The following is an 11,440-nucleotide window of genomic DNA, read 5'->3' on the forward strand; positions in this document are numbered from 1 at the left end:
TTTCACATTTGGCTTTCCTCCAGTTTTTGGCTATTAAAAACAAGGCTGCTAGACATATTCATATACAAGTCTTTGTATGTATATATATTTTTCTTCTGGATAAATACCTCTGAGTTAAACTGCTGGATCACATCTATGGTAGGTATAGAGTTAACTTTTTAAAAAACGCCAAGCTGGGCCAGGTCCGGTGGCTCACACCTGTCATCTGAGCACTTTGAGAGGCTGAGGTGGGAAGACCACCAGGTCAGGAGTACGAGACCAGCCTGGCCAACATGGTGAAACCCTGTCTCTCCTAAAAATACAAAAGTTAGCTGGGCATAGTGGCATGTGCCTGTAATCCCAGCTATTCAGGAGGCTGAAACAGAACTGCCTGAACTCAGGAGGAGGTTGCAGTGAGCCGAGATTATGCTATTGCACTCCAGCCTGAGTGACAGAGTGAGACTCCATCTCAAAAAAAAAGCCAAACTGTTTTCCAAAGCAGTACCATTTCACACTCCTAGCAGTAATGTATGAAGGTTTTGGTTTCTCCACATCTTCACCAACAGCTGGTACGTTCAGCCTTCATATAATTCTAGTTACTCTGTGTATGAAGTGGTGTCTCACTGGTTTTCATTTACAACTCCCTAACGCCCAATGACATAGGCTATCTTTTCATATGCTTAGTTGCCATCCTTCTGTCGTCTTTGTTAACTTTTGCCCATTTTAAAAAGTGGCGGGCCGGGTGCAGTGGCTCAAGCCTGTAATCTCAGCACTTTGGGAGGCCGAGGCGGGTGGATCATGAGGTCAAGAGATCGAGACCATCCTGGTCAACATGGTGAAACCCCGTCTCTACTAAAAATACAAAAAATTAGCTGGGCGTGGTGGCACGTGCCTGTAATCCCAGCTACTCAGGAGGCTGAGGCAGGAGAATTGCCTGAACCCAGGAGGCGGAGTTTGCGGTGAGCCAGGACCACGCCATTGCACTCCAGCCTGGGTAACAAGAGCAAAACTCCATCTCAAAAAAAAAAAAAAAAAAAAAAAAAAAACGTGGTTTGGCCGGGCATGATGGCTCATGCCTATACTCCTGGTACTTTGGGAGACTAAGTCAAGTGGATCGCTTGAGCCCAGGAGTTCAAGACTAGCCTGGGCAACATGACACAACCCCATCTCTACTAAAAATACAAAAATTAGCCAGCAGTGGTGACATGTGCCTGTAGTCCCAGCTACTCGGGACGATCACTTGAACCCAGGAGGCAGAGGGTGCAGTGAGCCAGGATCACACGTGTACTCCAGCCTGGGCAACAGAGAGACCCTGTCCAAAAAAAAAATCCTACAATGAAATAGCACTTCACATCCATTAGGATGGCTATTAACCAAAAAACAAAACAAGTGTTGACATGGATGTGGAGAAATTAGGATCTGTGTGCACTTCTAGTGGGAATGTAAAATCAGGCAGCCTCTGCGGAAAACAGTAGGGCAGTTCCTCAAAAAATTAAACGGAATTACCACACAACCAAGCAGTTCTGGGTATATATCCAAAAGAACGGAAGCAGAGAATCAGTTGTACACCCATGTTCACAGCAGCACTATTCACAGTAGCGCTACTCACCTATCCACCAATGCGCAGGTAGATGAATACAACGGGGTGCATACATTTCATAGAATTGTAGCCTTTAAAAGGCAGGAAGTCCAGATACATAAGGTACATTATGGAGGAACTTGGAGGACATGCTGCTAGGTGAAATAAGCCAGTCATGAAAATACAAATACTCTGGGATTCCACTTACATAAAGCATGTAGGGTAGTCAGAGTCACAGAAACAGAAGGTAGGATGGTGGCTGCCAGGGGCTGGGAAGGGGAGTGGGGAGTTCAGTGTTTAATGTGCAGTTTCACCATGGGATGAAAAAGTTATTCAAACGCATAGGGGTGACGGCTACACAACCGGAATGGATACGTCACTCAACCCTATCCTTAAAAATGGTTAAAATAATTTTTGTTTTTATTGAACATAAATTTTATGTTCAGTATATTTTACAATAAAAAAAAAAGCTTAAAGACCCCATGGGTGGGAAATATTTCCTAAACCACACACAGATGCACAAATGTAAATTAAGCATAAAGAATTAACATTTTAGAGCCGGGCGCGGTGGCTCAAGCCTGTAATCCCAGCACTTTGGGAGGCTGAGGCGGGTGGATCACGAGGTCGAGAGATCGAGACCATCCTGGTCAACATGGTGAAACCCCGTCTCTACTAAAGATACAAAAAAAAAATTAGCTGGGCATGGTGGCGTGTGCCTGTAATCCCAGCTACTCAGGAGGCTGAGGCAGGAGAATTGCCTGAACCCAGGAGGCGGAGGTTGCGGTGAGCCGAGATCGCGCCATTGCACTCCAGCCTGGGTAACAAGAGCGAAACTCCGTCTCAAAAAAAAAAAAAAAAAAAAAAAAGAATTAACATTTTATCAAAATAAGCTGACATTTGTAAAGCACTTTGAGCCTTACCTGGCATGGAGCAAAAACCATCTAAGTATTAAATCAAAATTGGTAATACCCAGAGAGACCGAAACAACAAACTACATGGTAGCAGAAGATATTCTGAATACTAACCATCAAAAGACTGTATCTGAAATGTACAAAAGAAAAGTCACCAAGAAAAGGCCAGCAAACCTGAACAGGCGCTTCATAACGGAAAACTCCAGTGGCCGACCAACAGATGACCTCAGCCTCAAGCAATCCACGCTAGCCTCCCAAACTGCTGGGACTACAGGTGTCAACCACCAGGACCCGCCACCCAATACACAAATGAAAAGCTACTCAACCTCATCAGTATTCAGGGAAATGCAAATTAAAATCAACGCGCATCTACCTGACACAGTCAACCCCACACTGCTGGTGGGAAACAGTTACCTAGTGAAATTAAAGGCATCTCTTGGCTTAGCAATTTAACTCAATGTTCTGCAGAGGAACGTGCGCACATGTGTGCAACACTGCTCCAAGTATCACGTGGAATGACCAAAATCAGAAACGATAAAGATGACATCGGCAAGACTGTATCACTTGAGGTATATTGATACAACGGAACACCATACAGCATTAAAAATGAATGAACTCCAGGACCCAACAAGGATCGGTCACGCAATGCTGAGTGACAAAAATGACACAAAAGCACATATACAGGACGATTCCATTTACCTAACACTCAAAGGCAAACACCTATGTTGAATAAAAATGCATACAAGGATGGCAAAATTCAAACGAAAACCGGGAAGGGACTGAAAAGGAAGATGACCTGGAACGTGCATACAAGGATGGCAAAATTCAAACGAAAACCGGGAAGGGACTGAAAAGGAAGATGACCTGGAACGTGCTCCGATCTCAGCTACACATCAAATTTCCCTGGGTGAGGTGGGCGGAGCTTGGATTCTATCACTATCTAGGCCACACCCCAGAGGCTCTGCTTTCACTGTCCCAATGCTGACTTGGGCAGCAGAGTTTTCAATGCTCTCCAGCTGTTTCTAAAGCAGACAAGTTTAGGACCCTGCTTGAAGGTGAAAGGGAAGACTGTGATGGAGAGAGGCAAACACAGGGCCCTTGGGGTGCAGACAATAGCTTTCCTTGACAAAGATAGGCGTTTCACAGGTGTTTTACATACACATACGCAGGTCAGCTCTTCCCTTTCTCCGCAGCATACACGTAGGTGTTCCAGGGCCCACAGGTGATGGCCTTTACTTGGAGTTGCTTATCTACGAAGTACTCCACTCGGCGGGGCCGATCCCAGCTGCTGGTGTCCTCGTGGCCCAGCTGTCCATATTTACCTAAAGCGAAACCAGACCCTTTGCATCCTCTCCACTGGGTCTTGCTGCTTTCCCTCCAGGAAGGAGCCCAGACTATCCAATGAGACACTGGGATTGTGCCCCATTGCTCTGTGAATCCAGGAGACCCAGAGCCAGGTAACCCTGGGGATCCCCAGGAGGCCAGTGGTGACCAGCCACTCCAAACTTCCCTGCTACCCAAGTTAAGATGTTCAGAGCACACATTTCCATTGTATCTTTTTCTCTATCCAGTGTCGGATCCGCAAAACGATGGTTTGTAAATGCTGGCTGGACACTTCCTTCAGTGTTTCAGAGAGCTAGGTGGGTGGCACCGACATCCCCTCCATGTCCCCCTGTCTGGTCTTGGAGTATGCCTACATCTGTTCCAACCCCAGGGACGGGGCGGCCCTGGTCTTCCCAGTGACCGGGCCAAGGCCCCTGCTTCCTCTAGTCTTGGTGGCTTTGTCACCTGCCCTTTCCTCCCCTTGGTTTCAGGGTCACAAAAACAATCCTTTTACTTACCCCAGCCCCAGGTGTACAGGTCCCCTGTTCCTGAAAGCAAAAGGACAGTCAGTGGCTGGCATTTGTCCAGCCTGGCTTGGCACAGCCCACAGCTAGCACGTTGCAATCCTCATGAGATGCACCTGGTGCGAATAACATTCTCTTAACAACGGCTGATCACATGCAGCATGGTAGAGGATCCCAAGGGAAACTCCTGTGCCAAGCTACCGAGCGCAGGCCAGACTGGGCAGGCCGTGCTGTCAGAGGCGGCGGTGGGCGGGGAATGTGTCTGTGGCGGTGCACGGAGGAAAGAGAGCATCAGCCTCGCTCCGGAAGGAAGAATCCTCCGGGCCTGACAGGCTGGGGAGCTATTGTGAAACCACACAGGGGATGGGGCTTATCCAGTGAGCGAGGTAGCTGCTCTGTAGGAGCCACAGAAGTCTTAAGACAGAAGTTTCTCCGCCGCCCACCCCTTTCTGCAGACACCAGCTCGAGTGAGTAGAGTGCCTTCCTGCTCCATCCTGAACCACCCTCCAGTCCCACTCACGTGTCACCACGGCCGTGTGCCTGGATCCACAGCTGGCCTTGATTGCATCTGAGCCCAGGGGGAGATCCAGTAGAGCTGGGAAGGGCTGGACAGCTATGAACGGGGCAGGGGCTCCATCCTCAGCCCCCGCCATTCTCTTCACCTGGGAGCCATCTGCATTCAGTCCTTCGGCTTTAAAATGATAATGATGTGAACAGCGATCCCTGAGCTAAGCCTTATTCACGCAGTCACTCATTACCACAACAGCTCTGAGGCACACGACTGTCTAGCTCCAAAGCCGGTGCTCCCAACCCCAGCGTTCTGCAGGCAGGTCTCGCACTCCTGCACAAGTGTGGTGCCAAGGCTGGCATCAGCCTTACCGATGCTCCCTCCCGTAAGGGCTCGCATGCTCCATCTGAGAATGTAGCTCTCAGGCCAGCGTTCAGCCAGGAGTCAGGAATGACAGCCACATCCTGGGGCAGCAGCTGTGGGAGTCAAGTTGACCCTCACCTTCCCTTGCAATGGTCTCCTCATCCTCTGCCAGGCTCCTGGTGGGCAGGGCCAGCTGCCCTGATTCATTCCAGCCCCAGATATAGATATCCCCAGACTCTGAAAGAGATCAAGGGGACACATTAACAGACTGGGAACCCCCTGCATCCATCCAAACTCCCCTCCCCATCCCATCCCATCCGCTCCTGGGGACAACCAAAGCCAGCCTACCCAGAGTAGCGCTCCAGGCCAACTGCTTCCCCTCTGGCCCCAGGGGCTTGTCTTAGGTTCCTGTGCCCTCAGTACCTTCAGGTCACCCCTTAAGTCCCTCACTGAACCTTCCACTTTCATTCTTATGCTGCCAAATTGTCCCTCATTTCAGAGATGTGTCCCTGGAAGTGCCCCCATGGTCTCCCTTTCAAAACCACTGGGCTGGGGCCAGGTGCGGTGGCTTATGCCTGTAATCCTAGCACTTTGGGAGACTGAGGTGGGTGAATCACTTGAGCTCAGGAGTTCGAGGCTAGCTTCAGCAACACGGTGAAATCCCTGTCTCTAAATAAATAAACAAAACCACCCCTAGGCCGGCTTATGCTCTTTTCCTCTCACCCACAGGGGGTTCTGTAGAAAGCCACGTGCAGCTCTCGCCTTCCCAGCCGCACGCACTGTAGCTTTTTGGTTGGAACAGCCGCTTAACACTAAACATCTCTAACAACAACAGCTGATTTTATGAAGTGCTTAATCCATGCTGCTGTTTTATGTGCTATTCAAATATAATCACTTAATTTGCACAAGAGTATCGCCACTTACGCAACATCCCTATTTTATTCACAAGACAACTGAGGCACAGAGTGGTCATGTACCAGGCCCAAGGTCGCAGGGCCTGAGCAAAGATCTGAAACTAAGAAGCCTGGCTGGATGTGCCCATGCTTCAACCTCTACACCAGGCGTCCCCAAACTCTTTTTTTTTTTTTTTTGAGACGGAGTTTCGCACTCGTTACCCAGGCTGGAGTGCAATGGCGTGATCTCGGCTCACCGCAACCTCCGCCTCCTGGGTTCAGGCAATTCTCCTGCCTCAGCCTCCTGAGTAGCTGGGATTACAGGCACGCGCCACCATGCCCAGCTAATTTTTTGCATTTTTAGTAGAGACGGGGTTTCACCATGTTGACCAGGATGGTCTCGATCTCTTGACCTCGTGATCCACCCGCCTCGGCCTCCCGAAGTGCTGGGATTACAGGCTTGAGCCACTGCGCCTGGCCCCAAACTTTTTACACAGGGGGCCAGTTCACTGTTCCTCAGACCGTTGGAGGGCCGCCACATACTGTGCTCCTCTCACTGACCACCAATGAAAGAGGTGCCCCTTCCTGAAGTGCGGCGGGGGGCCGGATAAATGGCCTCAGGGGGCCGCATGCGGCTCGTGGGCCGTAGTTTGGGGACACTTGCTCTACACCCACCTTAAGGCCTCAAATTCCTTCTAGACCTTGAGTGGGAGGCAGCCCACTGGGCTATTTCCAGCCCTCTGGTCTCCTCTCTCCAGCCCAGTTTTTGTTTCTTTTTTTGAGACAGAGTCTCACTCTGTCACCTAGGCTGGAGTGCAGTGGCATGACCTTGGCTCACTGCAACCTCCGCTTCCCGGCTCAAGTGATCCTCCAACCTCAGCCACCCAAATAGCTGGGACCACAGGCATGAGCCACCATGCCCAGCTCATTTTTTTATTTGTTGTCGAGGCAAGATTTCACCATGTTGGCTCAGCTCAGGGTTGGCAACGAGCCCAGACCCACTCCATGAGAATATGTTGGAAGGGAAGGCATTGCTAAGTTTGGTTTGTTTTGCTTGGGACGGAGTCTCACTCTGTCACCCAGGCTGAAGTGCAGTGGCGGGACCTCGGCTCACCGCAACCTCCGCTTCTCAGGTTCAAGCAATTCTCCCGCCTCAGCCTCCTGAGTAGCTGGTATTACAGGCACCTGCCACCACGATTGGCTAATTTTTTTAATTTTTAGTAGAGACAGGGTTACACCACGTTGGCCAGGATGGTCTCAATCTCCCGACCTCGTGGATCCACCCGCCTCAGCCTCCCAAAGTGCTGGGATTCCAGGCGTGAGGCGCCGTGCCCAGCCAGCACTGGTAGTGTCTTAAGCCTCCCGGTGATCTAAGTAGCAGCCAAAAGGAGAGCCCTAGACACAGACAAAGCTCACCTGCTCTCAGCCTCGCCCTCGCTGCATGCATTCTAACAGCCTGCGGGCAGCTGCACCTGGATCACCAAGCAGCCCTCCTCACTCTGGCCAGCGTGGCACCATCACAGGGTCACACCCAGCAGCATCCTGAGGCCTGGTGGGCACCCAGCGTCTACTCTGTGCCACACATCATGGGCCCCAAGGCAACTGCAGCCTTTCTCTGCTCTCCCTGGCTCGGCTGCCCCCTCGACCCCATACTCTCTTGGCAACACCGTAGAAAGAGTCCTGGCTGGGCGCAGCTAGGGATGGGAGGGGCAGTGAGACCCGTGTCAGAGAAGCTAGAGCACAGGTGTGAGTGAGCGATGGTGGAGGCGGAGGAGGCTGAGGGTGAGGGATATTAAGGATTCATAACTGACTGGGCGATGGATGGATGAGTGTGGGAGGAGGCCTGCCACCCACCCAAACTGGAAAACAGGAGGAAGGTTTGCACAAAATCACAAGCTCGTCTGGAGAAGCATCGTCACTCACCACTCACACACACAGAATGCCAGCCCCCCGCGGCCACCTCAGCCATGGCTAGGCCCTGCAACGCCTCCAAGGGCCTTGGCTCCAGCTCTGCCTCCAGGGTCCCATGGCCCAGCTGTCCATGCCTGAGCAAGGGAGACCCGCGTCAGCTACAGTCACATTACGGTGTCCCGCTGCGCTTGCTTCTCCAGTCACCAACCCTCACCTGCCCCGCCTCACTCACCTGCCCCCGCCCCAGGAGAACACCTGGCCCGCCATGTCCAGCAGCAATGCGTGCTCCGCGCCCAGCTCCAGCCGGCGCACCCGCAGCTCCGGAGCCAGAGGCCGGTAGAAGGGCGGCCGGGGGCTCAGATAGGCACGGGCGCAGGGCAGCAGGGGCAGCCTCCCAGCCTGGGCCTCACCGCCGGGATCGTCTTCCCCTTCGGCCTCCAGCACCACATTCTGGGCCCACAAGGGATCCCCCCTCAGGGCCGAGCCGGGCGCCCAGGCCTGCAGTAACGCCCCCGACCCGGGCCGGGCGCGCAGCACCACGAGGAGCCCCTCTGAGGCCCACGCGTCCCTGCAGCCTCCCGCTGCGCCGCTGGCTGAGCCCGATAGCTCGAGGCGGCCTCCACCTGCGGACCGAAAAGCGGGCTGGGGAGGAGAAGGGATATGGCGCCGGGGACCTAAACTGGGGGCGGCGCTGGGGGCTGGCGGCCTGAATGGGAGCAGCACCCTGGACTGGCCGCAGTGGCGCCGGGAGGGGTCGGGGAGCTTGGCTGGAGTAAGCGGGAACGGGGCGGGGAGTGCTCACGGGTCACGAAGGCGGAGTAGCTCCAGCTGGCGCTCACGCGGCGGATGTCGACGCCCGCCTGCAGCGGCTCGGGGCTGTGCACCTGGCGCCCGCGTCCGGAGCCCGGCGCCTGCCCGAAGCCGCAGAAACCGAAGCCGAACCAGGCCCCCCCCGGCTCCTCCGCCATGTCCCGGCAGCGCCTTCCGCCGGCCGCCACCTGGTTGCGGCGGGCCCCCTAGTGGCACGCTGGCTAGTCTCTGGCCTTCCAGGGGCTGGAGCTGCCTTATCTGTAAAATGGGGAAACTATCATTCTTCTGACTACAAAAGCAGACGATGTCCGTGCCTCGAAGTTTCGCTGAGCAGGCGCCTTGGCTAATGCCCTACAGGATTTACAAAGATTCTCAAATATCCAGTGGGGCACTTCCCTGTCCTCCCTTTTGGCTCAAGCTCAGCGTGCCACAAAGTGGGTAAAAAGTGGGCTGCCCTTTAGGCACTAGACTAGGATCCGGGCGCCCCCGACACTCCCACCCCGTACCGCAGCTTCCCAGCATCTGGCACTTTATCCCATGTCATCTTGGGAACCAAAATTGTCGTGTTTTACAGAGGAGATTCCCAGAGAAAGTAATTCTTACACAATCATACAGCTAGACAGAGAGGGGCAGAGGGCTGAAAGCAGGTCCCCCCAACTCTGCACACAGTGCTCTGCCACCCACACCACAGTGGAACGCAGAAGAGCGAGTGGGAGGCAGTGCCCTGCACAGGTTACCAACACCTCGCGGCCATCCGAGTCCAACCGCATTTTTTCAGTTTACAAAGGGAGGTGGGGGCGGTGCTGTTTGAACCTACCTCATAGAATTGCTTGTAATAAATGCAAAGAAAAGGTTTGGTGCGAGTACATACACCATGATAAACAGTATTAGCTTACTGAATCCAGTATTTAACGTTGACAAAAAATTATCCCCGGATATCTTATTGGTTTTGAGAAACTTACACAGTCACAATTTCAACTGTACCTTATCTAGTCACTTATTCGTCCAGCAAGCATTTACTGAGCCATCCTCCTCTGGGTCAGTGAGGACAGCTGTCTGCTCCCAAGGAGCTAACCCTTAAATGGGGAGAGAAACGCAATCTGGTGGTTCCAATAGCGACGCCACTTCAAGCAGGTTCGGCTGGCGCAGACGTTCTCCTATTATTATTATTTATATAATAAGAGACAGGGGTCTCGGTATCTTGTCCAGGCTGGTCTCGAACTCCTGGGCTAGAGCGATCCACCCGCCTCGGCTTCCCAGTGTTGAGATTATAGGCGTGAGCCGCATCGCCCCGGCTGAAGCGCCATTGCACAGGCATTTTCAGGCCTCTGAAGTCAGATCTTGGGTCTCTCCTGCGACCCCAGCTCCTGGGCTCCTAAACCCCCCTTCCCCAACCCAAGGGGGCCTCTGACCTTGATCTTGACCCTATGCCCTCTACCCTCTCCGGCAGGTCCTTCGGTGGGCAGCCTTGGAGGAAACGCCGAGGCGCAGAGCGGCCGCCTCGGAATAGCCGGCCGCCCAGCCAACGCCGACAGCCACGCGGAGAAAAGGTTTGAAGAGCGCGCGCGGTGAGGCGGCCAATCCGCGGCAAGGGCACTGACGCCGTCCGGGGCGCGGCGGCCGCAGCCCCGTTCACCTTCCCACGGGGGCCTCTCCGGGCCCCAGGTCCCTAGGTCTAGGCCGGGGCGCCGCCGCCAGGTCTGTGAAACGGGCTGAAACCTCCGGCAGGCGTTGCCAAGGCAGAAGTTGGACCAGATGGTCCCGCCCCTGCAGGCACCCGCGGGGCATGGGGCTCAGATTAGAATCACCGAGAGGAAGCGCATTAAGACCCGAGCTAAAGGGCTGGCGAGGAGTGACCCCCCAAGGCGGACGGACCCCGCCACCAAACGCAGTCCTGGAACCTCGGCACCTCAGAACCGGACACGCGCCGGAGCCAGGCCCAAACTGGAAGCAGCTTTGACTTTCCACTGATTGGCTCGGGGCCCGTCACGTGCATCTGTCGAGCCAATGAGCTGGGTTTAGCCCTCCCGGAAACAGGCTGGGGTGGTGGGAAGCCGGCCCGGCCCACGTAGCCCTTTAACCAACCTCTCCTGGCCTCCAACCCTAACCCCCTCGAGCGCTCTCTCAGCAGAGGCCACAAAGGACTCCCAATATAAAGGCAAACGTATTGAAGGCCCGGCATATGGGGGTCTGGACCCAAACGATTTGCTTCTTCGGATAGTTTATTTTTTGAGACAGGGTCTCGCTCTGTCACCCAGGCGACACTTTGGGAGGCAGGAATATCGGCTCACTGTACTACTCTCTACCTTCCGAGTAGCTGGGATTACAGGTGCAGGCCACCACACTCCCTTTTTTTTTTTTTTTTTTGGCATTTTTAATAGAGAAAGGATTTCACCATGTTGCCCAGGCTGGTCTCAAACTCCTGACCTCTAGTGATCCACCTGCCTCAGCCTCCCAAAGTGCTGGGATTACAGGCTTGAGGCACCGCACCTGGCGGGTTTCTTATTGATTAGCTTCCTGTGCCCCTTCGTCCGGCCAGTAGGATTAAGAAGCAACTGTGGGCCCTGGTTGGAGAATCCATTGAATTCCTTCCATGGAGGTGGCTCTTCCACTGTGAAGCTCCATTTCACACTCACCCA

At 53.7% G+C, this 11,440-nt stretch overlaps 1 protein-coding gene across 4 annotated transcripts in view; it reads right to left on the minus strand.

Annotated features, from left to right (window-relative positions):
- The window catches only part of RCCD1 (RCC1 domain containing 1), a 35,926-nt gene extending 24,525 nt beyond the window's left edge, over positions 1-11,401 (minus strand). For 2 of the 4 annotated variants that reach the window (XM_074400043.1, XM_074400042.1), the window contains exons 1-8: positions 9,786-11,401; positions 8,794-9,059; positions 8,224-8,614; positions 8,004-8,125; positions 5,326-5,424; positions 4,837-5,007; positions 4,311-4,340; positions 3,635-3,791 (exon numbers count right to left, since the gene is read on the minus strand). In XM_074400043.1, coding sequence (XP_074256144.1) covers positions 3,640-3,791; positions 4,311-4,340; positions 4,837-5,007; positions 5,326-5,424; positions 8,004-8,125; positions 8,224-8,614; positions 8,794-8,959 — 1,131 coding nt within the window. In that variant the 5' untranslated portion in view covers positions 8,960-9,059; positions 9,786-11,401 and the 3' untranslated portion in view covers positions 3,635-3,639. Of the gene's footprint in view, positions 1-3,628; positions 3,792-4,310; positions 4,433-4,836; positions 5,008-5,325; positions 5,425-8,003; positions 8,126-8,223; positions 8,615-8,793; positions 9,060-9,785 lie in introns of those variants that run through there. The other 2 variants (XM_039480018.2, XM_039480019.2) reach the window with 2 other exon arrangements.
- Positions 11,402-11,440: the final 39 nt, after the last annotated feature.

The sequence above is a fragment of the Saimiri boliviensis genome, chromosome 5, assembly GCF_048565385.1.
Source record: "Saimiri boliviensis isolate mSaiBol1 chromosome 5, mSaiBol1.pri, whole genome shotgun sequence".
Taxonomy (NCBI): Eukaryota; Metazoa; Chordata; class Mammalia; order Primates; family Cebidae; genus Saimiri; species Saimiri boliviensis.